The sequence below is a fragment of the Lampetra fluviatilis genome, chromosome 3 (genome assembly GCF_964198595.1).
Source record: "Lampetra fluviatilis chromosome 3, kcLamFluv1.1, whole genome shotgun sequence".
Classification (NCBI taxonomy): domain Eukaryota; kingdom Metazoa; phylum Chordata; class Hyperoartia; order Petromyzontiformes; family Petromyzontidae; genus Lampetra; species Lampetra fluviatilis.
The window spans coordinates 35,304,876-35,332,337 of NC_136277.1; the positions used below are offsets into that span (position 1 = coordinate 35,304,876).

Sequence of the window (27,462 nt, forward strand, 5' to 3'; positions counted from 1 at the left end):
CGGAACAGGCTCCGCGAACCGCATCAAACATTTCACCTGGAACGGCGCTTGAGACGGAGCGTCCAGGGTGTCGATTGTCGCGTGCAAAGAAAACGCGTGGTGACGACGCGCGCACACGCGTGGTAAACCTACAGCTCACACCGTACGCAGTTATGCAATGACCGTCACAGACAGGGGAATAGGTAAATATCTGTGTCATGGGCAATGCAGTGGTGCACACCACCGGGTCACGCGGAATGCATTCTGGCTATTCTCTTCTCGCGTATGGCCACATGTCCTCAAGCAGTAACTTCAGCTGTCACAGTTGCGGATGGGGTGCGAGTTCGGAGATTGAACTCGGTTAAGCTGCCCATTATTTCACTGGGAGATCGCTCCTTGTGAAGAAGTTCATTAACATTTTTACGTATTATGAAAAAGTCAATTTTACGAAACGTTGCCTATTATATCTACGTCACCTTTTAATGGCACAGTGTTATAGACACGGGACGTGTTGATTATGTAGTCCACTGTGGATGCGCACCATGCACTGCTATCACCGAATCACGTGTCTGGATGAGAGTGTGCCTCTTCGGGGGTTTGCTCTCTTTGCAAAAGCGCCTACAGTGACTCCTAATTAATCGGCCTCATAATTGAGCCTAAAATGGAATTCAGATCAAAGAAGGCGCTGTCTCAGCACATCGTTGTGTGTGTGTGAGCGCGATCATTAATATTGCAGGAGGCACCGTGGGGCCTGTGGTAGCCGCCGCCCATTGACGCGCGGTGAGGGTCCTGGGGGCGACATCAGCCTCGACCGGCGCGGCGTGGACGAGACTGAACCACGAGGCGCTGCCACGGGCGCGAGTGCTGTGAAGGGGGCGCACCTGACCACCACGGCGCCAGCCCCGGCTCTCTCGCTAACCAGCAGCCAGCGCTCGCCCCACCCTCACCAAATGACGCCACGCAGCCTCAATCACAACTCGTCTACGACGCAGCTGTAACTGACCCCCCCCCGCCTGCCTCCCACACGAACTTCGGAGCTCGGAGAACGCGACGCGTCTCTCCCAGGTTCCTGCGTTCGCTTCCGGCATTGATCAGCAACACGCGAAGCGTGTCGATGGGGGCAGTGACGTTGCCCTGCGGCAGCGTGGGCGCCACGTGAGGTTCGCGGCTTGGTCCCGACAGGCAGGCCTCGCCTTGGTTAGTGATGTGGATGTATTAACCGCAAACTACTGCACGCGGTCATCTCCAGTGAACCATAAAGATCCCCTGACGTCATGGAAGAAGGTAGACCATTGTGTGCCGGCGTCACGGTCAAATGTGAAAATAAAAAACAGAACTCGCAAATGACAAATCACTTGATTGGGAAACGTAGCAAGTATCTGCGTGCTAAGCTGACGAACTAACATCATCCCCGACTGCAGAAGCATAGCGAGACCCTCCTAAAAAAAACCCTTGAGACGCAGTGATGTGTCCATCGCTCTGCCAGCACACCCTTGCAAGCGAGATGCATGTCTCGAGGGATTATCCAGGTGAAATGCTTTATTCAAAGGCACATTTTAGTTTTGTCACCCCTTCTGCACAGAGACTGCCGCCCACTTGACTGTGACGTTACCAATGAAACACCTGTTGTCACGTGACCAGTCACAGCTGCCCAGCTTTCGTTCACCTCACCTCCCCACAGCTGCTTTAGGGCACGATCACGTGGCTTCATCAGCCAATGGGAATGGCACGCGTTGACTGGGCAACGCGGCCTAGTTTACATGCGCGGAGATGGAGCCTGCGCTCGGCTAATGCTGCCGGCGCAAGTTCCCGCTCAGGGTGAAGAGAGGTCGGCGTTGGCGTCCGGTTTCACTTGAGGGCGTTGCACTCGAGATCTCTATCGACTGCGCTTAGAGGCGGAACCGAGGCCCTTGAGAGGGGCGCGGGTGCAAGGTCAGGGGGACCGAGGGGACGGCGCGGAGCCCCAAGGCAGACCGAGGCTCGCGAGCCTGCGGGCCGAGGCCGCGTCAGGCTCCACGCTCTCGACTCAAGAAGAGGCTCCCGCGTGCTGTGGAGGCTGCCGTTGTCTCGCCTCGCTGGGCACTACAGTGACGCTGTAACCATCGTGTGGAGGAGATGGAGCAATTTCTGTGGGAAAACAAGAACGCCCTGGCGGTGAGTTCCCGCGGCCTTGGGTCGGAGCGTTCACTCGTGCCTCGAGGGCCGCTTTCGTCCGCTGCGTTAATTCTTCCCGGCATCACGTAGCCCACCTCGGGTGTGTGTGTGTGCTTGTTTTTTGATATCGTATCGCTGAAGGCCACGGTCTCTCGCCAGGGGAGCGACGACCGCACAATGAGGCGGCGATGGAGGCCCGTTGCCACTCCGCGCTGCAGTACTGTAGAGTAGGACGCCGCTGCTGCTACTGCCGTAGTGCAATGCCTGGCGCACTAGGTGAGACGGTGCACCACACACACGTCAATCGGCAGGTTGCTTGTGGTGGGGTGAAGTGTGGGTACGCCCACCTCTTAAGACTAAATACCGTCTCGAGTTTGCTGCAGTGGGGACCCTTCTGCCAGCTGCGATTGCAGTGATACAACTTGACAATTTTGTTTTACTCCACGCCGTACAGACATCCCGAGTTGCAGAGCATCGCCATTATCATGGCAGGTTTCTCTAAACGTATCTCAGCCTCGTGGGTCTCGTTGACCATGGATAGTTTATAACAGTGTAAGGTCAAAAGTCAAAGCGATTTCCTTCTCAAACGATCATTGAGGCGGAACTCATCTCCTGTTTCCAGCCCTGAGCCAAAGGTGAAAATTCCACATTCCTAGGGCGGGAGCAAGTCTTTCAAAATGATTTAACCACTGTTAACATTTACACAAAGTGGTTATTGTTTGATTGACCCTGGACGGACGATGGGCTGAGAGAACTCCCCCAACCTCATGGTCGGTTACTTGTGTAAGGCGCGGTTCCAAACGACTTGAAGTTACTGTACTGTGATATCCATAACGTTAGCATTAATGACCAGTGATACCAGGTATGTGCCTTGAAATATCCATAGCTCCTCCCATTATCAGTCCTGTACATGAGCACAGGATTCGCCATTATAATACAATTACACCGAAGAGCTAAATGCAGCCATAAGGAGGATCATCTCAGGCAAGTTAAAGAGCACCGCGCTGCCGCGGCTTCCGGTCCTCGCAAACATTGCGATGCCGCGTGTGTGAGGGAGGGAGTGCTGTAAGGCCGTCAGAAAGCCAAACCTTTCAATAAACAAGGACGTCTCCAGGCTCAAATCCAGAAAACATTTCTGGCAATATGCAGAGCACCTCCACGACGACGAGACCACTGAAGCACAATGGAGGGAAGCCCGGGCAAACACCAACCTCTTTGGGTCTTTCGGTAAAGTCACGTAGATAGAAAAAATAAATCGCAACGTTTCGATCGCAACAAGCAATCTCGGTTGAAATTGTGTCTGTGTTTATATATCTGGATGACTTCATGAACATATCTCTGTTGATAGCCAGTGGGTTTGCATAGTACCTTCGTCTTGGAGAAATCAATTTCATGTGTGCCCACAGCTTTAAAACAATGAGCAGCCACGGCAGAGGTATTAGTCCTACCGTGTTTCAGATCCGCCTTGTGTTCACGAACACGGTCTGAGACATGTCGCTTGGATTCTCCAATGTAACTACTGCCGCAGGCACAACTTAGTTTGTAGACACCGGGGTATTGCATGTCAGGGATCACATCCTTCATAGATGGGATCAGATCACGAATTTTATTTACTGTGTTGAATCGAACCTGGATATTGTGTTTTCTCATGATTTTGGAAATGTTTTTGGTGACCCCTGCTATGTATGGCAAGGTGATGGTTTTCATTGGGTCCTCAGGTGGTTCTCTCCCAACGGTTGGGGTGACAGCTTTACGGATTGTGCAATCCGAATATCCATTCATCTTGAGGGCTTGGTGTACGTGCTCCAGTTCACTGGCTAGGTGGTGATGATCAGCAGTTTGTCGGCTGTATTTTTTCACCTGAAGACGAGTGCTCGTGTTGCGATCGAAACGTCGTGATTTTTTATATTTATTTTCTATCTACGTGACTTTACCGAAAGACCCAAAGAGTATTAATTCCTGCAGTCACGAAAGCTTCAAGTCAAGATTTAAACACCAACCTGCTGCAGAAATCCATCGTCAGTGACTCAACAATCCTCCAACCAGGATCTGGCCTACCGAGGAAGATCTGGTTCTCCTTGAATCGATTCCGGACACTGCATGGAAGATGTGGACACTTTCTCCATAAATGGAAAATTAATGAGAGTCCAGTTTGTGACTGGTGCGACATCTCAGGCCATGCAACATATCGTGAACGACTGCCCAATCGGATCATGCAACGGCGCGATCTGAAACAAATCCACGCAGCTACTCCTGAAGCAGCCAAATGGATATCGCATCTCGACATATACAGGGTGTTCCGTAGTGATGGACCCAATTTCAAAGCAGTATATTTCACGATGGCAACATGTTACAATTACACGAAAAGTTACAAACGGTTTAATGAGTAATCAAGTTTTACTAACCATTTTATAAATGCTCTGTGTGCCCTCCACCTGCTGTATGGACAACATCGAGACGATAGTTGAATTCGTCCCAAACGCCTCTCTTCTCACGTTTTCCTCTGAGGTGCGTGGTCGCCCTGTGCTTTTCCCCTTACATAAACAGCGTGTTTCCTCAAATTGCCGGTACCAAGGACGAATGCTCTTTGACATTGGCGGATCAATGCCAAAACGCCGTTGAAACGCACGCTGCACCGCAATTACGGATTCAGTCTTGCTAAACTGCAGAACGCAAAACGCCCCTTGTGTGTTTGCCGGGTCACCATCTTGCGAATGACTGAGGCTAGGGGCTGTTTGTGCACTGGGAGAGGCACCAAGGGGTAATTATTTGAAACTCTATGCCCCGCCCTCTCTATGCCCCGCCCTCTATGCCCGCCCTTTCAAGTGGTAAGAGATTCATTCATGGGCGGTTCGTGGTTGCAGAGATATAGCGATTTCAAATCGGGTCCATCTTTTTGAAACGCCCTTTATTTGTAATATGTTGCAATCCCAAAAAGTGCCATACAAAAGAAAAAGACCGAAGAGCAAACAGTGCAGCACCACTTCAGGGATCGTTTGTGATTAAGTACTATTTGGTTTGAGAGTACAAAATTTGTTGCGCATTTAAGACCATTTTGAACACAACCAAGGAGGCATCTTCTCTTTGCCAGGTGATGACATCCATCTCGGGTGTGTAATGTGCACACGCGTCTTGTTATTGTAGAATCCTGGAGGAACTGCACTGTGAACCATTCGCATGTGCTTTGTCGTAAAAGGTGCCTTCAAAATAAATCCAACCCGGATGCGGGATCTGGCAGAGGTTATAAATAGTTGGCGAGCTGTGGTTGCATCAACGACTTTGGCCATAATCATGTCTTGATCATGATATTGAAATCCAACACTGTTAAGCAACTGCCCGTGCCCCCCAATGCAAGATGTCACGAAGTTAATGGTCCCATCGTCCGCAATGCACAAGCCCTTGTGTGTGATCTTCACAGCCTCTGATCTTCAGGAAGGATTCCTTGAAATTGCTTGAGTGCACGTGCAATTGCAGGAGCAAATAAAAGGCGTGCGCTCAGCTGACTGTATGTGAATGGCTGGTGGTGCAAGACAAGTCGATGAGGCGTGTGTGCCTGGTGGTGGGTTTAGGTGGACAAGCAAACCGATGTGAGGTTGATGGGCGGGTGGGTTGGTTTTTGGTGGGGGGTAGAGAGACTGCCGCTCCCTGCCAGCTGCTGGCTGATTACACCACCCCAGGCCTCGCGCCGAACCAGCCAGGCGCGCCGACCTCCCATCATCCACACGCGCCACGCAATCGCTTCTTAATGACTCCCGTCCCGTGATAGATGGCACTCAGCTGCGTGAATCAATTTAAGCAGGAGTTTGTTGGTCATGCCGCCAGGCAGGGCGCCTGTCCCTGCCACTTCCTGCATGTGTCACGCTTCCTCATATGTCCAAACAGTTGGGTGTTGGTGAACGTGTGGACCTCGTAGCACGCGCGTGATGTAACAGGGGTGAGGCTACTGATGAGCAGCGGGGTTGGTGATGCTGGTGTGATGTAAAGAGATTGGTTTTTGTTTTAACAATTAAAACAAGTACAAACATAATAATTGCATCAAATACTTTGTGGATTTGTTGGTCATGAATAAAATGTTTAACCTGGAAAATCCCTTGAGATAGAACAACTCATTTGGAAGAGTGTCTAGGATCTCGATTGACAGATACATACCAAAAATGTAATTACACATATGCAAACATTGACTGCTTATACATAATTCTGATAGCTTTTATTCTATCTGGGCTCATTATCCTTTTAAAAAGTCAACAGTTACACAAACTGGTCATTACCATAGATACAGTATAAGTGGGCATTGTGTGATGTTTACTTGTAGAAGCATGGTGAGTGAGGTGTGTGTGTGTGTTTAATTCCTGAGTACGTGAGCTGGGTCATTTTGAGCGTCAGCTGAAGGCATGGAGAGTAAATATGCCTTGTTATGTTTATTGGTTAGTAGTGGGTTGCATTTTGTTAGCTAATTAATTTTTAAGTCACAATATTGGAGGCTTAGTGCGGTTAGATTACCATGGTTGTAATGACTACATAACGACAGTGTCTGGGAATTTAATGCAGTTTAGCTTTTGATATTTCACAGGAACAAGTGGAAATAATATTGAAATGCATTCAAGCCCAAATGCAGTATTATGTATATATGTTGAATTTCTTTCGCACCGTATGTAGCCAACCCTGAAAATGGAAGGTGCGGGGGAAGGACAACAAACTAAACACAAAAGCAGTTGTATTAATACTCTTAGGTTTTTTCGGTAAAGTCACGTAGGTAAAAATAAACACTTGATACAGTAAATCTAGCTGTGACGGTCCCACCTGATGACGGAGACTTGTGTTGCCTCCGAAACGTCGTGATTTATAATTTTATTTCTATTATTATTTCTATTATTTTTATTATTTATTTTTACCTACGTGACTTTACCGAAAAAACCTAAGAGTATGAATCCTTGCAGTCACGAAAGCTTCAAATCTAGAATCAGTTGTATTAAGTATGGACTCAGATAATATGCCTCCACATATCTGTCCCGCCACATAACAAATCGATTTTTTACACATCCTGCCATCCACATGGCCTGCAGGGAGTGTACAATATCAACAGTGCTCGTTAAACAAGCCAAACACGAGACTGGCTTTGACAGTGTCACCAACAACCACGCTTGCTTGAACCGACATCGGCCTGTGGACCGCTAGATGTTTATAGGTGAGGACCCTCTGGTAAATATGGGTCTTAGTTCGATGCAAAAAAAAAACACAACATAAAATGTATTTTCAGATATCTCAAGGAGTCGTGTTGTCTTCGGATTGAATTTTATTTTACTTATATTCCCCATGACGGCACGAATGATTACTTTGAATTATTATTATAAAGTATGCGAGCGTGCGTTCACTGTGGGGAACGCTGACATGGAAGTGCACAATGGTGCTTTTGGTTTCCTAGATGCTGTTTGCCGTTCCCACGTGGCGTTTCCATGTTGTCTGTTTGCAAATCTAAATAAACAGTGACAAATGCCCGACTTAGGATGTTTGTGGTACTAATAATGTGTTTTGTGGGAGGACATTTTCTAGCTGGCTGGAGAGGTAATAATCCATAAACGCCAATTCATTCCCCACTCTTCACGAAGCCATTTAGTGGTGCGCCGCAAAGAATGGGCTATGGTGACTTCATCACCAAGAGGTTTAACTATAATTTATTTTTGTACATTAACTTGGTGTCTTTTATGATAGATTTGTTTATGTTATTAGTGGAACTATGAATGAGAATTATTTTGTTGGTTTCGGCTGAAATGTACAAATGTGTATTTTTTATCCGTACAATTTACAGCACATGTAACACATGATGTAAATTGGATGGACATATAGTGAAGGAAAATTGGGCAATGAGTAGTTAATTATGAAGGACAAATTATATCCCAAGTGAGGACTATACAGTGCTATGTGTTTGTTTTCCGATATTAAATACATTACATAAACGTAATATTTGTTTCCCTAATGCCAATAAAATGAAGGCTTTTGGCCCAGTGTGCTAATTAGATATTTAAAAGAAATATCATTTTAGTTTTGGTGAAAGTTGTAAGCGCATTGCTCCAATGGTGCCGTGATCGCAGAGATGGAGGCGTCATTTTCATCTTGTCAAACTCCTGTTGTGAGTGAATTGTTTTAGGCTGTCACGGGGCTTGTAAAGTTTACGCTCCCCCTCCGTCGCCCGTGAATGATGAGTATAATTAACGGGAGTGGAGGTACTTTTTCACGCCATCATCAGAATCCGCTCCCGGAAGGCTGCCGTATGTCGTGACAAATGAGTGCTGATCTGGGCTGGGATGAGTTGGGGGGGAGCTGCGTGGCCCTCCATGGCTGTCCCTGGTTGTCAGAGGCGATCCGTAGTGATATGTGGATATCCTTGACTGTATCTCACGTTCCTTGGCGATCTGGGGCTATATCTCACTATCTCAAAGCAATATACTATCCCCAGCTCTCCCTGGCTATCTGCGGCTATCCCCGGCTATCTCTGGATATCCCAAGCTATCCCTGACTATATTTTGTATGTATGTTCAACTTCTTTAGCCAACCGTGCTACTGGGATGTGTGGGGGAAGGACGACACACTGAACACTACATCTGGCTCTCCTCAGCTATCCCCGGCTATCCTGGTTATCAGATTCTCCATGGTTATCCCCAGCTATCCTGGTTATCAGACTCTCCATGGTATCCCCAGCTATCCTGGTTATCAGACTCTCCATGCTATCCCCGGCTATCCTGGTTATCAGACTCTCCATGGTTATCCCCAGCTATCCCCGGCTATCCTGGTTATCAGATTCTCCATGGTTATCCCCGGCTATCCTGGTTATCAGACTCTCCATGGTTATCCCCAGCTATCCTGGTTATCAGACTCTCCATGGTTATCCCCAGCTATCCCCAGCTATCCTGGTTATCAGATTCTCCATGGTTATCCCCGGCTATCCTGGTTATCAGACTCTCCATGGTTATCCCCAGCTATCCCCAGCTATCCTGGTTATCAGATTCTCCATGGTTATCCCCAGCTATCCTGGTTATCAGACTCTCCATGGTTATCCCCAGCTATCCCCAGCTATCCTGGTTATCAGACTCTCCATGGTTATCCCCGGCTATCCTGGTTATCAGACTCTCCATGGTTATCCCCAGCTATCCCCAGCTATCCTGGTTATCAGACTCTCCATGGTTATCCCCAGCTATCCTGGTTATCAGACTCTCCATGGTTATCCCCGGCTATCCTGGTTATCAGACTCTCCATGGTATCCCCGGCTATCCTGGTTATCAGACTCTCCATGGTTATCCCCAGCTATCCCCAGCTATCCTGGTTATCAGACTCTCCATGGTTATCCCCAGCTATCCTGGTTATCAGACTCTCCATGGTTATCCCCAGCTATCCCCAGCTATCCTGGTTATCAGACTCTCCATGGTTATCCCCAGCTATCCTGGTTATCAGACTCTCCATGCTATCCCCGGCTATCCTGGTTATCAGACTCTCCATGCTATCCCCAGCTATCCTGGTTATCAGACTCTCCATGGTTATCCCCAGCTATCCCCAGTTATCCTTGGCCAGCTCTGGCTATCTCTTGTTATCTTTTGCTATCTCCAGCTATGCTGGATGTCATCAATTCTCCATTTCCGTCTGGTACTTGGAGGGTTGGTGGATCACACCACTTCGTCAAACTCCCTCCCTGCCCGTGGGCGTGACGGCTGTCATCTTCAGCCTTCCCATGATATGACAGTCCTGGAAGTCTTTTCACTTCCATCACGATGGGGATTGAGTGTTATCCCCCCCCCCGAGCGTGTGTTTTCTCTGGTGACTGTGGTTTCCTCGCACGTGTATAAACACTCGTGAACGGAGATCACCAAACATCCCAAGATAGGAAACAGAGCTTGAGCAATTGTTGGCTCTGGTTCTGGCTGCCTTCCCTGCTTCTCCGCGGTGCAAACCTCCATGCGCGTTACAAATCCTGCATCGTTTACCGGTTCAATTTGCATAATTGGCACCGTATGAAGGACAGTTATTATGATGATCTCTCTTCAAACATCTCAGGTTCGTCATGACTTTTTGTGTCTCTCCCTTGCTTACTAGAGTGTCTTCTGTGTCCCTCACTCCCTGTTATTACTAAGCACTTCCTCGCTAGCTCTCTGTGAGTTTGCATTCTAAAGTTTGAGAATGTTGCAATTGTAATGTATCATTTCTTTGTATATTGTTTTAACTATTGCTGTAATTTGTTTGACTATACTCTTTGTTTTTTTTCGGTAAAGTCACGTGACTTTACCGAAAACAACCCCAAAGAGTATGAATCCTTGCAGTCACGACAGCTTCAAATCCAGAATTGTTTTGCTATATTCTGTTTTTTGTTATGAATTTATGTGATAGTTCAATGGATCTGCCTATGTGACTTCCTCTGTAATTTTCCACCAATGCTGACTCCAGCTTGCGCTGGACACCTATGAAAAAGAACTTCGCAACTCATTTATTCTTCCAGCTTAAATCAAATGTCTATGATCCTCCACACATTTCTTACGATGGTGTCAATTATATTATTTTTAGTCCCATAACCAAACCTCATTACTTACACAAGAGAAACTCTACTTGACATGCATAGTTTATGTCGAGAAAAATCCATCTAAGATATGAGTGATTCTTTTTTCTCATAATTCACACTATTCCGTGATTGGTATTAAATTGAAGGTAACGCAAGTGTGTGAGTGTGCCTTGTGTTATTGGTGCATTATCTCGTTTAGCCTCTTTATCATTCCCCATTCTCCCTCTTGTATTGCTCACGCGGTCTTTGCTCATCCGTCGTCGTTTCATCCTCTCTTGTCTTTGACGACGACGGTTTGCATTTCATTACCTGACTCATTTATTTTTTAATGTGCCATTGATTGCAATCCCAGTGTCGCGTGTGCCGCCTCCTTCCCTGCAGGAGGTGTTGGCCCGAGGTGGAGCCGGTTGCGCAGAGAAACGCGCGACAAACGCCGGGGACGACGGGGAGGCCGTGGCAGCGAGTGGGGGAGCGGTGCGTGTGCACGCTGTGCTGGGAAATGAGGCTTGCGACTTGGACTCGACCGTGTGTGCGCTCGTCTACGCACACTTTCTCGCCAAGGTTCGCCACGCTGACACCGCCACGCTGACACCGCCACGCTGACAACGCCACGCTGACTCTGCCTTGGCCCCGTCATCTACGTGCGTTACGTACAGTGCTATCCACGGTGCCACCGTCATGATTGTATTGACATGTATTGTTGTGGACAGGCTGCTGTAAACACGAAGGTATATACAACTCTGATGCCATTGTCTTGCTCAAGATTTCGCAGTGCAACAAATCCAACTAGGACCTGCACATGAACTGATCTCATCACTCCATTTTCTAAGCTGACTTGCTCTCGTTCCATTCCTTGGCTGCCACCCCGTCATGATTGACTATCGTCGATCATATCCCTTCGAGCCATGATATGTCCTGCACAAGCCCACTCACTTTTCTGAACAGTTTGGATGATGTTACGAACCTGCACATGCTGCTGCAATAATTCATGTGCTTATTATGATCTTTGTTATATTTAAAAGCAATCACTCTGCCTTTATTCTCCACTTTATTTCGTAATGTTAATCTTCGTTTTCCTTTAATAATTGCCCTCTTTCTACAAGCATGATAGTGTGTGGTTTGTGCGATGCAGCATGGTGTGGTGTGCATGGTGCAGCATGGTGTGGTGTGCATGGTGCAGCATGGTGTGGTGTGCATGGTGCAGCATGGTGTGGTGTGTGTGGTGCAGCATGGTGTGGTGTGCATGGTGCAGCATGGGGTGTGTGGTGCAGCATGGGGTGGTGTGCATGGTGCAGCATGGTGTGGTGTGCATGGTGCAGCATGGTGTGGTTTGTACGATGCAGCATGGGGTGGTGTGCATGGTGCAGCATGGTGTGGTGTGCATGGTGCAGCATGGGGTGTGTGGTGCAGCATGGGGTGGTGTGCATGGTGCAGCATGGTGTGGTGTGCATGGTGCAGCATGGTGTGGTTTGTACGATGCAGCATGGGGTGGTGTGCATGGTGCAGCATGGTGTGGTGTGCATGGTGCAGCATGGGGTGGTGTGCATGGTGCAGCATGGTGTGGTGTGCATGGTGCAGCATGGTGTGGTGTGCATGGTGCAGCATGGGGTGGTGTGCATGGTGCAGCATGGTGTGGTGTGCGTGGTGCAGCATGGGGTGGTGTGCATGGTGCAGCATGGGGTGTGTGGTGCAGCATGGGGTGGTGTGCATGGTGCAGCATGGTGTGGTGTGCGTGGTGCAGCATGGGGTGGTGTGCATGGTGCAGCATGGTGTGGTGTGTGTGGTGCAGCATGGGGTGGTGTGCGTGGTGCAGCATGGTGTGGCGTGCATTGTGCAGCATGGTGTGGTGTGCATGGTGCAGCATGGTGTGGTGTGCGTGGTGCAGCATGGGGTGGTGTGCATTGTGCAGCATGGTGTGGTGTGTGTGGTGCAGCATGGGGTGGTGTGCATGGTGCAGCATGGTGTGGTGTGCATGGTGCAGCATGGGGTGGTGTGTGTGGTGCAGCATGGTGTGGTGTGCATGGTGCAGCATGGTGTGGTGTGCATTGTGCAGCATGGTGTGGTGTGCATTGTGCAGCATGGGGTGGTGTGTGTGGTGCAGCATGGGGTGGTGTGCATGGTGCAGCATGGGGTGGTGTGTGTGGTGCAGCATGGGGTGGTGTGCATGGTGCAGCATGGTGTGGTGTGCGTGGTGCAGCATGGGGTAGTATGCATGGTGCAGCATGGTGTGGTGTGCGTGGTGCAGCATGGGGTGGTGTGTGTGGTGCAGCATGGGGTGGTGTGTGTGGTGCAGCATGGGGTGGTGTGTGTGGTGCAGCATGGTGTGGTGTGCGTGGTGCAGCATGGGGTGGTATGCATGGTGCAGCATGATGTGGTGTGCGTGGTGCAGCATGGGGTGGTGTGTGTGGTGCAGCATGGGGTGGTGTGTGTTGTGCAGCATGGTGTGGTGTACATTGTGCAGCATGGGGTGGTGTGCATGGTGCAGCATGGTGTGGTGTGCATGGTGCAGCATGGGGTGGTGTGCATGGTGCAGCATGGTGTGGTGTGTGTGGTGCAGCATGGGGTGGTGTGCATGGTGCAGTGTGGTGTGCATGGTGCAGCATGGGGTGGTGTGTGTGGTGCAGCATGGTGTGGTGTGCATGGTGCAGCATGGTGTGGTGTGCATGGTGCAGCATGGGGTGGTGTGCATGGTGCAGCATGGTGTGGTGTGCGTGGTGCAGCATGGTGTGGTGTGCATTGTGCAGCATGGTGTGGTGTGAATGGTGCAGCATGATGTGCGTGGTGCAGCATGGTGTGGTGTGCATGGTGCAGCATGGGGTGGTGTGCATGGTACATCATGGGGTGGTGTGTGTGGTTCAGCATGGTGTGGTGTGCATGGTGCAGCATGGGGTGGGTGCATCATGCAGCATGGTGTGGTGTGCATGATACTGTGGTGTAGATTTCACTGGGCTGGCAACATCCCGATCACGTCCATTATAATTAGTCGAATGTGATGTTTTACGAGGGAAAACTTTTCTGGGAAATTAGACTGATTGAAGGAGACAAAGTGGTTTTTGTAGCAAAAAAATTAAAAAGCCCCACGAGTGTTTTCAAGCCCCATTAGCTGCAGTGATCGCAGTGCCTGATCAGAGATGGGAGGAGATGAAGCTAAATTGCTTCTAGATAGAGTTAGTAATAGTGTAAGCCACTTAATCAGGCTGAGATGGAACTGTTTATTGAGACACTACATTAGTTATTTCTTCAGAAGGTGTATAGCTTTCTCCGGAATGCTGTCAATCATCGCGTGCGGCTGCTATAGGGCCTGGTTAAGCTATTTGCGAAATTGTTTATGCTTCCAAATGGCCTTACATGTTTGCAGGGTTGTGTGTATATTGTTCGCATAATTTTATTGATGGTGTGTGCACTCGTGCTTGTTGTGATTGTTTATGGGACAGACACTTTGTTTTATGTCGGCATGTGCACGCATCTTTGTCCGTGTGTGCACGTGTGTGTATTGGATATACGTGCTGTATATTTATGGCATACATGTATGTAAATTGCGTGTCTGTGTGTATACTTGAGGTACACTCACGTGTATGTTTTTATGTATATAGTGTGTGCGTTTGAGTGCGTTTTGGGAGCGGTAGCACAGTGGTTAGTGCACTGTTACGAACCTGGCAAACAGAGTTCAATTCCCACTCATGCCCAACATCGGTGAGGAATATCTGAACTGGTCCTGGGCCTCCCCTAGGTAGACTTGGCCTGAAATGACTCCTTGGTGCGGTGTGTTAACACCACCACTCGGAAGACGAAGGTGTTCAGGCATGGTATTAGCCACACCACCCCCTTCATGCACCGTGTTAGCATTTATTGCTGCTCTCATATGGCCCCAACACTGTTATGGTCATATGGGAGATCTTTGTCTTGCTAGGAATGTGTGTGTGTATATTTTGGGTGTGTTTGCATGTACCGCATAGAGCCGGAGCTGGGCTGTGTGCGTGTACAGTAGTAAGGCTGGTAATGAGGCCTGACTACTGCTGCAGGCTCTAATTAGATAACGAGGCAGGGTGCCGACAAAGAAAATTAAAAAGTTATGCTGTGGTCCAAAACATTTAAATCTTATTTCAAGAAAAACATAAATTATATCTGCCAACACTCATTTGGTTTGGCTGTCAGCTGCTGCTAAGCCATTAACATTCTATAGTGTTGAGAAGTTTGTGACACAAAGTTTCAACAGTGTGCATTACTCTTGAGGGCATTCAGATCAGGGTTTGGTGAATTAAGAACACTGGTTTCCAATGCACTTCGATATTCATCACATTGGTATATCAGACATATCGGTCTACCAGAATGACTGTTTCATTTAATGCACAGTGTCTTCAACCAACCACAATATTGCAAGTAAAAACAACACACTCACCCACTCATTCGTCCACTTAATCAGCCACCCACTTAATCACTCATACAATCACTCTTCTATCGCTACTATCATGGTTACTGTGCATGTTAAGTTTACTTATTGATTCCTCCATCCATGATGAGGACTCGGCCTACGAGACTTCTACAATAATGTGTTCAATATCAACAGTTGCCATTCACCAATAATTGGCGGTGATGTCACCACAGCGCTGGTGCCAGACTAGGTGCCCTTTGAGGCCACGGAATGTCGAAGGCCTGCTGATAGGAGCTCACGGATCAAATATAAATATTTTGGATTAACTGTCTGAGATGACTGACAGATGCACCACCTGTGCCCCCCACTGTGCCAGCTGTCTGCGTTTTAGCCACCCGCAGGTTCGCTGCTTATTGTGAGCGTTTCTCCTCCGCCCTCTGCTGTTGTTGGATGGTGACTGCCTCCAAAACCTTAGAATATCTATGCTCATCTTCTTGGTTCTTTCGGTAAAGTCACGTAGAAGGGAAGTAATAAAATAATAAAAATAAAACATAATAAAATAATTCTCACGACGTTTCGGCCACAACGCAAGCAGCCGTCCTCAGGTGAAGAAACAGGTCTGTCGAGAAGACAGCGTCTGAAATCGAAATCTATGCTCAATTCAGGAAACGTGTTTCACTGCTTGATGTTTTGGGCCTTTGGGCCCCGTGCCGAGAAACTGTTTTACAAAACAAAACCATGTGGTCCACATGAATATAGCACATCCTACACACTGGCCTGGTCACCCTATCTTACCACTGCCCAGACTCGCCCTGCCGGCACTCATGTGGTGCACATGCCGGTGCTGAACATTTCACGCGAAGACCTCCTGCTGCGCCCCGATGTGTGTCGCCTGCTCGGGAGCCTGGGTCTGTCTCTCGCAGCCCTCACCTTCCGCGACGAGGCCAGCCTGCACACCCTGCACGCTCGCCAGAAGCTCACCCTCACTCTCGTCGACCACAACCTCCTTCCACAGTGAGCAGTGATCCATACGGACTCTTCGCACCATCATAAACGTTCAATGGTTTTCCAAAAGAAACTGCACACGTTACCATCCGGTATTGTTGCTTAGTGGTAGAGCGTGCCGCTTGCAGTCGGAAGGCTGTGAGTTCAATAGCCCATCATTCCTTCAGGCTCGATTAAAACACATTCCTGCGGAGGGAGCTGGTAGGAACGTTGGGTTGCTCGGTCAATGGCCAGGGTCAACGGCGGCGTGGTGTATTCCGCAAATATGCCCGACTGTGAGGGTGGGCACAAGCCGACATGAGTAGGTTAAACGTTGAGTTTTATAAGGGCACCACGGGGTGACCAGCCCCTCCCCACCCAGCCCCACCCCTCCCACTCCCCACCCAGCCCCACCCTATCCACCCAGCCCCTCCCCACCCTCCCCTCCCCACCCAGCCCTACCCTCCCCACCCAGCCCCTCCCTGCACGACGGACGGACACAATAATCCCCTGTTGGCTGGTGTAACCAGGAGGTTCTTACCAGTATGAGAACTACTCTGTAGGGAAGTCAACAGTGGTTGTTCTAGGGAGAGACTCGCCTGCCATAGGAATGTGCCGTTTCCACCACTGGATATTCTACTCTCACGTATGGCAATACGTGCAGGAGCTAAATGGCAATTTCGAAGTCTGCTAGCCCTCAGAGGGCTTCAGGAGGGCTGTGAACAGGACATTAGCATGTCCTCAATGTTCATTTGAGCAGGAAATCTTTTGAATTCAACTCGTGTGTATTGTTCCGAAATATGATGCTATGCTAATTTATAACTTGCATTCATTGTTGTAAATTTAAAGGTACTATCTGTATTCCATGTCTTTTATTATATTGGAGCTTTTCCATTTCAACATATTATAATTAAATAGTTTCCTCTTGTTTACGTATTCTCGAGTTTATTGTGTGACTGGTGTAGGGCTTCTTAGATTGGGTTGTGTGAGGGTGTGTCATGTGTCTGGTCTGGTGTGTTGGCTGTGTGGTGTGCATGATGTAGTTTGTCGTCATCATGGTGTAGTTTATGGCTGGTCATGTGTCTGGTCTGGTGTGTTGGCTGTGTGGTGTGCATGATGTGGTTTGTCGTCATCATGGTGTAGTTTATGGCTGATGCTGTGCGTGGTTGCTCTGGTGTTAAGCTGGTGGAATTGTAGGTCTGATGCAGTGTGTAAATAGTGTTACATGTAGTTGGTACGGTGTATGGTCAGTGGAGTGAATAGCTGGTGTGGTATATGATAGGTGGAGTGTGTTGTTGGTGCGGGGTGTGGTTGATGCGGTGTGTAATTGGTGCAATGTGTAGGGTGTATCCCATGCAGTGTGTGGCTGATATGGTGTATGGCTAATGCTGTGTGGTTGCTGTGGTGCTTATCCGTTGCAGTGTATGGCTGGTGCAGTGTGTAAATGGTGTGGTGTGTGGTTACGGCGATGCACGATGGCATGCTGGATGATTGCTTTGCTGTGGTGTGTGACCAGTATGGACACAGAGCTGGAACCTGCCGTGGTGGAGGTGATTGACCACCATCGTTTGGAGCGTCCCCCTTCACCAGGCTGCTGTGTTACGGTGGAGCCTGTAGGGTCCTGCGCCTCCCTAGTGGGGGCAGCCATGCTTCTTCAAGCCCCACACCTCCTTGACCTCACGTGTGCCACCATGCTGGCCGGTAGCTACCCAGCCCAGCACACACACCATGCACAACATCACCCCAAAGTCACTTGGCACTACGTCTCCACTGGTTCGACTCGGCAGCTTTGTATTGCTGCCAAGTTTGTGATGACAAATTATGATTTTTTTGTGTGTAAAATTACGTGTTACTTATGCAGTCCCAGAAGGCTGATGGAATGTGTAAAATATACTTTTATATTTTTATAAAAATATATATTGGCTGCTTATTTATTTTGTCTAAAACCGAATTATTCACATATCCAGATGTTTGTAATTTGGCATTGGTAACAATATCTCCTCTCTGTCCACTGTGATAGTATTCCCATTGTGGTGGAACTTGTTGGTGTGCTTTCTGAGCTGGTAATAGTAACTATTCACTCACATTTGGTTTATAAAGAATTGTGGCACCCCTTGAAGATCCATCTATTAATTTTCAAGAGTCCAGGGTAATTACAATTTAGTTAAATGTTGTAGAGTTAATGCAGTTCATTTGAACTATATCTATCTCTTAATAAAATTAGCATGGACAACAATCTCTGAAGTGAATGTAAAATAGTGTACAATACATTGTCCAATATACATTTTCTCAAAAAAGTAATTTGATAGCCATCATGTTGTTCAGTGGTGTACAAAAGTCAAGTCAAAGTAATGTTTTCTCAAATGAGAATTGAGGCAGTACCTATCTCTTATTCTAGAGTTAAGCCTCTCTTTAGCACAACCACCGTGATCTTCCCCACAAAGTAGTACCTATTTAATGACCCTGCAGGGATGATGGATGGAGTCAACTCCCCAATGAGGATGTGAACTATCTTATGCTATTTTATATTTGTTGCACGCGGTTACACTTTGTATTTCTTGTGGTTGCACTTGATTTTGCTTAGTCGGTGTTAGCCGCCGAGGTCGTTACAGGTCTTTTTCATTCTTGTTGCTGCATGCTCCTGTACTGTTCACGTTCTGCTGTAATGTGCACTGATGCTTACTTTATTGAGGGCGATATTGGCACTTAAAATAAAGATTGATTGATTTAACTCCCAGCCTTCTGATCGCAAGCTGCTCGCTCTCCCACTGAGGCGTCTGCTGTAGTGCGTTTGCGTTACCATTGCGCTTTGCTGTGGTTCTATGTGCTGCTGCTGCTGTAGCTGCTATCGTGGTGGACTGCGTGGACATGAGGGTGGAGGCTGGGCGCGTGACCACGCGTGACCGGGAGGTGCTTGCTGAGTTGCGGCGCCGCTTCCCACTGCTGCCTCCAAGCCACGACACCTTCATCACGCTCCACGCTGCCAAGTTTGACGTGTCTGGTACACCCCCCCCCAGCCAGCCCGCCTTCCCATACACCCTGCAGAACTCTCCTAGCAAACTGCGTGAACACAGTCATGTTAGTACAGTACACCAAACCTTACCCATCGCAGGTAGTTAATTTCTTGAAAAACAGCCACAATGGGTAGATCTGAAATCTGCAAACTCAAAGCCATGTGGGAAAAATAGGGTTTGCACTATGAATGCAAACATGAAAGAGTAAGTATTTTTTAATGCAAAATATGATTTATATTTTCTACAGTGTTGAATATAACTTATACAGTCAATGTATAGAATGAAAAAAGTAGATGTAAGAGAAATTGAGCAACTGAACCTGAGACTGCCTGACTGATGCTGGGGACATGGGGCCCCCAATGGGCTGCGTGGGAGACAAGATGGAGGGAAGATGGTGTGTGTGTGTATTATTTCGCGCAAGCATCATTGTAAGCAGTGCAGCTAGAGTACAGTACTTCTTTACGATGCGTACAGGAATTTCACTCAACCACGAATGGTCGGGCATTGTGTACATGCAGGACTTACGGTGGAGCAGACTCTACATAAGGACATGAAGGTGCTGAAGAGTGGTGATATCAGTGTGGCTGTGTGTGCACTCTTCACTCCACTAGAGGTAAGGGTGCACTGCACACTATCTGTACAGGTATAGGGCAGTGGTGAGTACAGGGATGTGCCCAGGATGTGGGGACATTTATACAGTTGATGAGCATAGGCCCAAATACCCAAACGGCACTATCAAAGTTCAATCTTGATTTGAAGCTTTCGTGACTGCAGGAATCCAGCTGGATATTGTTTTACGCCTGATGACGACCGCTTGTGTTGCGATCGAAACGTAGTGATATATTATTTTTTGTTTTATTTTATATTTCTACCTACGTGACTTTACCGAAAGAACCAAAGAGTTTCCTATCAAAGTTGTAATAGAGAAGAGTGTAACTTGCTTGTTGAATTGAGCAAGGCTATAGGAGCTTGGGGAATGAGATGATGATGGGAGGGAGTTCCAAAGTCGAGCAGTGGGAGGGCAGATGCATGACTGCTTACAATGTGTTTTATTATTATTCTATGCAGAGTTTGCTTGTGTTGAGCCAATGCTGCTGAATTGATGCATTCCCAGAAGGCTTGATGGCTGATTGGATGTGTAAAAAAGTACTTAAATGTGTTATGATGAGGGACAGACATTGTGAAAGAGGCATATTGTTTGCTTAGTTATGTTATTATTCTCTTGCCTTCACTTTTGGCCTCTAATTGTGCGGTTTCCACCGCGAACATTCAAGTGCAGTTCAGGTTAAACAATCCACGTTGCTCTATTATTCAATGGGAACGAAAGTTGAGCCTCTTGTGGCATGCAGCACTGATGGGCTTTTAGATGTTTAAGCATTTCCTCTTATGGCAATAAATAAGAATTAATGAGCGCTCTGCCGAGTCGTGGGCGGCTTTCTGTGGCCAATCCCGGCGGGCAGCAGGGCCCCGGCGGCCCGTTCGCCAGGGCGTGCCCACAGCAGCAGCAGCAGCAGCGGCGGCTGTGCGCTCGAGAGCGGCCATCACTCTTATTTAATTGTGAGAGGGTCCCCGTGTTGCGCCGGGGTTAGTTAAATTTTAATTCGGACCTCCAGTTGTAGTGCTGCTGCCACACGCTTAATTGGCCGAATTAGTGATGTGCAAATGAGAGCCTTATTTAAATGGCCCTGGCAGTGGTTATGCAAATGAATGTTTTGCAGAACCTCCTGCATATTCATGTGGTGCAGCATGCAAATTTAATGGCCCCACTGTAAAATGCTGGATTTAGCTGCGCTCTGTTGTGGCAGGGCATGAGCACAGGTATTCAGACACAAAAGGAGCTGTGAAGAATGGAGCCTTGGTTTAAGTGTTCTGTTTATTTTGTGCAGAAAATACTTTGCTGTCCCTGATGTTGTATATCTGTTGACTCCTGTGCCATCTGTGTAATGGATATCTGGCCGTCATGCTACATAGCATTTGTATAAGTGCCTCTGCTTAACCCCTATGTGATGTGTAACTAGGCTTCCTTAACCCCTGTGGATGCCTCAACCCCTGTACAACCATGGGCCACTTAACTGTCTTGCTCTATGTGTATTAGAGCTGTGTTCTCCTGTGACTTTCAGTGTACAGCCACCAAGGGCTGGAAAGTGATTAATGTTTTGAGAATACGTGGCTTATTTAAGTGCTGCCCCGGAGACTCTACAGCTGTGTAGTTGTTTACATTTGTGGATTAAAAAAAAATCAGTGCCACAATGTAAGAAGTGAAGAGTGAAGGCAATATTTATGTTGGTTTATATTTCTGTGCCAGTTCTGGCTATACAGTATCAATTCTTACCTTGCTATACTTGATAGCTTGATATAATCCAATGTAAAGCAGTCAGATTGATTGATGATCTGGCACTCGCTGACTTACACCATTTCCTCGCTCACTCACTCGCCGGCGGTCAGTCGCCTCACTATTGCTCTTCTGTCGCTACTACCACGAACGTCAATAATTGATTCCTCCACCCATGTTGAGGACTATGAGACTGTTTCATCTCATAAACACTGTGTTTAACCACCATAGTGCATATCACAACACTGCTCACTCTAACACGGAGGCTTTTGTGACCAATTTGAGTCATGAAAAATGTTGGTTTTATCGTTGGAGTAAAATGCTAATGTGTGTCGTACACCCTCCTCCACCCAACACAGCCAAATCAAATGCGTGCCATGAATAACCATGGCGATGTATTACTGCTTCAGAGCACCGGTATGTTGGGGAGTAATCCACACATTTAGCAATTGGGTAGTCTGACGTTTTGCTGTTCGTCTGGCGATTACCAGAATTGTGAAAACCTCCAGTCTTAGGCCTTAAACAGGTGGTGCGATGTCATAAACATGCCCCCACAGGGAAGCGGCGCATCACTTCCACTTCCATAGTTTCAGCAGCATTGGTTCAACACAAGCAAACTCGGGACCAGTTTCGACATTCAATTCATCATCAGCAGAATAAGGCTTGCTTATATATATTTTTTGTGGAGGTACAGATACGCGAAGGAGGTATATTGTCTGCTTATTGATTTTGAAGCTTATTTCTCCACATTGATGCTCATTAATTTATGTTAAGTCTTACAACCTTGCTGAATTTAAGAAATGTCTTCTTGGTTCTTTCAGTAAAGTCACGTAGAAGGGAAGTAATAAAATAATAAAAATAAAACATAAAATAATTCTCACGACGTTTCGGCCACAACGCAAGCAGCCGTCCTCAGGTGAAACCAGGTCTGTGGAGGCGACAGCGTCTGAATTCAGACGCTGTCGCCTCGACAAACGCTGTCGCCTCGACAGACCTGGTTTCACCTGAGGACGGCTGCTTGCGTTGTGGCCGAAACGTCGTGAGAATTATTTTATGTTTTATTTTTATTATTTTATTACTTCCCTTCTACGTGACTTTACCGAAAGAACCAAGAAGATGAATCCCTGCAGTCACGAAAGCTTTAAATCGAAATTTAAGAAATGTGTTACCTCTTACCTCTTGCGACTTTGATAGTGCTCAGTTTAACACTGTAAGCGTATTATTAAGTAACTAGCCTTTTGCCCGTCCAAGGACGGGTGTATTTCAGTAAATTTGAAACTTGCAAGCGAAAAGCAGACCGCAACGTGATATATTCATTACATCAATTCGTGTGCAATTTATAAGGCCGCGGTGACACAGACCTATTTCATTTTAAGGTTATAATCCATTCTAGAAAGTTATAATCCCTTGTTCATCATGACGTCCTTTTTACTTCTATGTCTCAACAGCGTGACGGAGATTGCATGACGTGAGGGTTTCTGCCTTTGTAGTGAGGGTTGTCAGTTGACGAGGGGGGAGGAGGCGCCTCGCCCCCCCTCCCCATGTGGAGTGACGTCACCCGCTACTTATTATTAATGGGGGGGGGGTGTCCATTTGAAAGATGTCACCTCTTCATTATTATTAATGAGGGGGGCTCTTCTATGTGGAGTGACGTCACCTGCTCATGATTATTAATGAGGTGGGGGGGGGTCCATGTGGAGGTCGTCACCTGTTCATGATTATTAATGAGGGGGCTGGCCGACGTGGAGTGACATCACGCGCGGGACACAGACATTCTTGGGTCAAAGTAGTAAATACACAACACATTGCAATGCCTTACAGGTGAGTCACATGCTAAGTGGCTGATTACTGATCTATTACATAATTGCATACACCCCCACCTCCGCCTGTAATCTCGAAACGTGATGGGATTTAACAATGATGACGTCATCCTGCACTTTTTCAGACCGGAAGCAGGTGGATGGCTTCGCTATTCTGGCAAATCGCCAAATCGCACGAAAATGGTGGATGTAATTTCCAGCGAAACGTCGTACTAAAATTGTAAATGTTGTGGATCCACACTTCAACACACTGGTGGGCTAAAGTAGTGGACTATTTATCTTTTGTCAACGTGACACATTTTTTACTGATTGGCCGTGTCGGGTGGTGGAGGGTTGCGACACATTTATAAATAACACGATCTGACCCAAAAACCTTTATTATGAATTTGATAGTGCTGTTTGCTGCTGGGCGCTCGAAGTTTGGGGGGGCCTTTGGGCCTGTGCTCAGCTACTATGGTTGTGACCTGTTTGGGTTTGATTGGGACAGTCACAAAGGTAATGAAGGCCCTTTGTGCCAACCCGAATATCCACGATTCACCGCAACTGTTCAGGTGGCAGGAATTGACTACCGAGATGTGGTTGTGGTATTATTGTCAGTTTAACACGTGCACAGTTCTGATACACCTTGGCAGACTGAGAAGTATGTCTTGAGTTTGGTCTGTGGAAAAGGTAATGACCCTAAAAAAAATCCAACGGCTCTTTCCACAACATGCCACATGCACGGCCCTTCTGTCTGGCTTGCATGCTGGCTGCATAGACAGGGGCGCCCTCTCCTAGTTACAGTGTGCGCTGCAGCAGTGGTACATGGCTGCCCATATGACTTTGTCTCGCCAGATCACACAATCACCATTGGATATATCTCACAATTAGGACACGGATTCGTTTAGTCATCGCACTCAGTTGTGGTGCAGTATTTATACACTCCAGACATCTTCAACACGGAGAATTAAAATCAGAAACCCTGATGCTTGACAACAAAATTAGAGAACCGCTTTAGCAGTTGTATCACAGGTACAATCAATATTTGAAAATCACCACGTTCCTTGTTAATACTGCCTTAACATGTACAAACATATGGAGACGATGTGGACCATATCCTTTCAGAGCCGAGATGGCATAAAGATTGGCTGGCTTAGAGTTATAGATCACACTTTACACTGATGTCAAAAGGCAGTGATTTCCTACTTAAATGAGCATTAAGGTGGTGCTCATCCCTGAGCCAGTGGTGGAAATTCCACATTCCTATGGTGTGGATGAATCTATCCATAGGAAAACCTCTGTAGATTTCTACATCAAGTGGTATCAATGTTATCGACCCCGGAAGGATGATGAGCCGAGTTAACCCCCCCGACCAAGATTTTAACTGAAAATCTTCTGATTGTGAGCCACTTGGTTTTCTTGATCTCCATAGTTGTAGATGCCTATATATATACAACACCCTGGTGAAAATCATGGGTGAATATATATTTTTTTTAAATAGCAGTTGAATCAAAAAAGTATTGAGTCACGTTTAATTTTAAATGTGTAATTGGTACATACTGTTAAATGTGTCATCAATGATCAAGATACTTGTTGGCACAAGGACGGGAGATAGTACGAGCTGGCACCCATTTCCAGGTTTGTGCATGGGAATGTGTTCAGGACCAATGCCCTCGTGTCACTGTTTGCCCTGGGCCCTTCCCAAAGACGAAGATTATGCTTCAGTCACTGGATCAGCCCCCTTTAAAACCAATCTCCTACAGTGTTTTCACAGGAGGTCAAGTGTTTCATTTGGATAGTGTGATGTATGTTTGTGTGTTTCCGAATTAATGGAACTCCCTGCATGAATAATGCATCGAGTCCCCGCTGGCTGCGTGTGGGAGCGAGGGTGCCTCTCCGTCTGCAGTGCCCTTTGTGTCGTGCGCTGCACGGCCTCATTTAACTAATCCCGAGCGCCGCCATAAAGGCGCAGGGTTGTGGCCGCCCAGCCAGGCCGCCATTCCCAGGCCGACACTCGCAAGCACGCACGGACTCACGCACACACTTAACGGTGGCTCATTATGCAGCACGCTTCTTTCAAATAGATTTGTACCCACTTGTTCCAGCGTTTTGCTCATTGACAGTGCCTCGAGTTTAAATCTCTATTTCGAATTGTGAAGCAAGAGGATCTGAATGGAATGGTCTCTGTGCATCTGCTTGCATCTGCTTGGTGTGTTTCATGATTTGCAAAAGTGCTTAGTAACAGAGTTACTAAGCGCATTTTCAAAGGCCTGATATGTCCAAGTGGCCAGCAACAAACAGTGCTCTTAGAGTTGTAATTGATGATAATAATTAACACGTTTCTGCAAGGTCATTATAAGAGTCTTTGGAAAGGAGATGATGGCAGTGAATTCCAAAGTGGATCAGTGCGAGTGAAGTGCTGTGACCTGCAGCGTGGTGGCTGAACACAGAGTGGATGAGACGAAACAGTCAGTGTCTGGTAGAGCGGCTCCTCAACATCAGAGGAGGAATCAAAATTTAATTCACTGAAGCAGTAATTATGGTAGTAGTGATAGAAGGGTGATAGGGGGCTGACGGACTACCGCTGAGCAACTGCATCGAGTGAATCGGTGAGTGCTGGATTAGGAATCATCCTTATTGCTTTACATTGAAGTCTATCAAGTACATTGAGGTAGGAATGGAACGCTTCACCCCAGATAGAACATTTCTCCACTGGTCAAAGTTGTGCTTTATGTGATTATAAGAGCTGTTTGGAGTAAAGCAAGGCTTTGGGACAGCAAAGAAAGCCAGGCTGAAGTGTGTTCTATAAGGGTCTGCAGGGTCACGATTGCAATGTGCTTCGCTCTTGTGTGCTGGCAAGAGGCTATTGTTTTGTTTATATCTGTTTGCCCCGAAGATCACAATAATGAGCGCTTTTAACGTGAATTCTTGAGTAATCAACAGAGTACAGGGTAAACATTCATATTTCATGTGCTCACATAAGTCAGATCTGTCCATTAGCCTTGCCGCAATCCATGCATATTGAAGGTTTCTGCACGAGCATAATAATTTATGATGAAAAGTGGCTGTGATGGCTGGGGGCTGCAGATCCTGGAGAGGTTCCCATTTGTTTGGCTGGAGTGTGATCAGAGCTGCCAAAATGTGTGTGATCACATAAGGATAAGTCTATGCATATTCTATATCGTGGCACTTTGTCAAATTCCTCAGTAACCCAAAGCACCTTACATGACATTACGATTCACTCGCTCACCAACGGTCATCGCCTCCTTATGACTCTTCTAGCGCTACTACCAAGGTTACTGTTCCAGTGAACTTGACTCTTTGATTTGTCCATGTATATTGAGGACATGGGTGACCATTGGTCTTGATTGGAAAGCCTCTATACCAAAAGGATGAAATGTTGAGAACCACTGTGTTACGGCATCGTGTCCACCAATGATCATATTCAGTGAATACGTTGAAGCCTCGAGCTCTTACACCCATTGAGTGTCTAGATAGTGTCACCTAACATACAGCCCCGCTTCGCTCCTCCCCATCTTTGATCTCAGTGATTAGAGTGAGTTGCCAGTGTACATAACCAATCAATTTCCGCAGTTGTGAAATATAGTGTTGATTGAAGAAAATGCATATATATCAGAGTGATGTCCTGCTCAATGAGCGTTGAGGCGGTGCCGCCTCCTGTTGGCAGCCCTGAGCTAGTGGTGGAAATTCTGCATTCCTATAACAGGGAGAATTTCTCTATAGGACAACATGTATATGATGTCAAAACATAATATTTTCATGAGAAGCGACTGAGTGGAGTGAAGTGGTGTTCGCGTGAGTTGACGTGGCAGTGAGGAGGTAGTGGGCCCTCTGTGGTGTTGCGCCATTGCGGTTGTGTCGCGTACGCGCGCACAACCCACCACCCCACCCTTGCACGGCCATAAAACCCCGCAGCCGTGTTCGTGGGTCACTGCAGTGTCAGTGCTGCTATAAAGCGTATTGATGATGTGTCAAAGGGGTGTTTTAATTTAGCTGATTATCTTCTGTTTTATGTAAGCAGTATGTTAGTCTACGTGTATTTTATAGAGGATGAAAGGTTGACCTAAAAAAACTCAGCTGCGCCGTAAATCTGCACACAGGGCGGCTGCAAGTTTACACCTGAGCGGCGTGTCGCCACTGATGGGATTAGATACAAGTTGTGGTTGTCTGTGTACAATGCGAGCGCCATGCACAACTCGTCACACAGAGTGTCACGCATCATTATTTGGGGATTTTTTTCTTTGAAGAGCGTCCTGCTGTCACGC

General features: G+C 47.3%; 1 protein-coding gene across 2 annotated transcripts in view; it reads left to right on the forward strand.

Annotated features, from left to right (window-relative positions):
- Positions 1-1,738: 1,738 nt before the first annotated feature.
- Positions 1,739-27,462, forward strand: part of PRUNE1 (prune exopolyphosphatase 1) — a 60,522-nt gene continuing 34,798 nt past the window's right edge. For both annotated transcript variants that reach the window (XM_078855021.1, XM_078855022.1), the window contains exons 1-6: positions 1,739-2,133; positions 11,057-11,236; positions 15,853-16,061; positions 17,548-17,732; positions 18,874-19,032; positions 19,564-19,658. In XM_078855021.1, the coding sequence (XP_078711147.1) occupies positions 2,095-2,133; positions 11,057-11,236; positions 15,853-16,061; positions 17,548-17,732; positions 18,874-19,032; positions 19,564-19,658 (867 nt within the window). In that variant the 5' untranslated portion in view covers positions 1,739-2,094. The remainder of the gene's footprint in view (positions 2,134-11,056; positions 11,237-15,852; positions 16,062-17,547; positions 17,733-18,873; positions 19,033-19,563; positions 19,659-27,462) is intronic.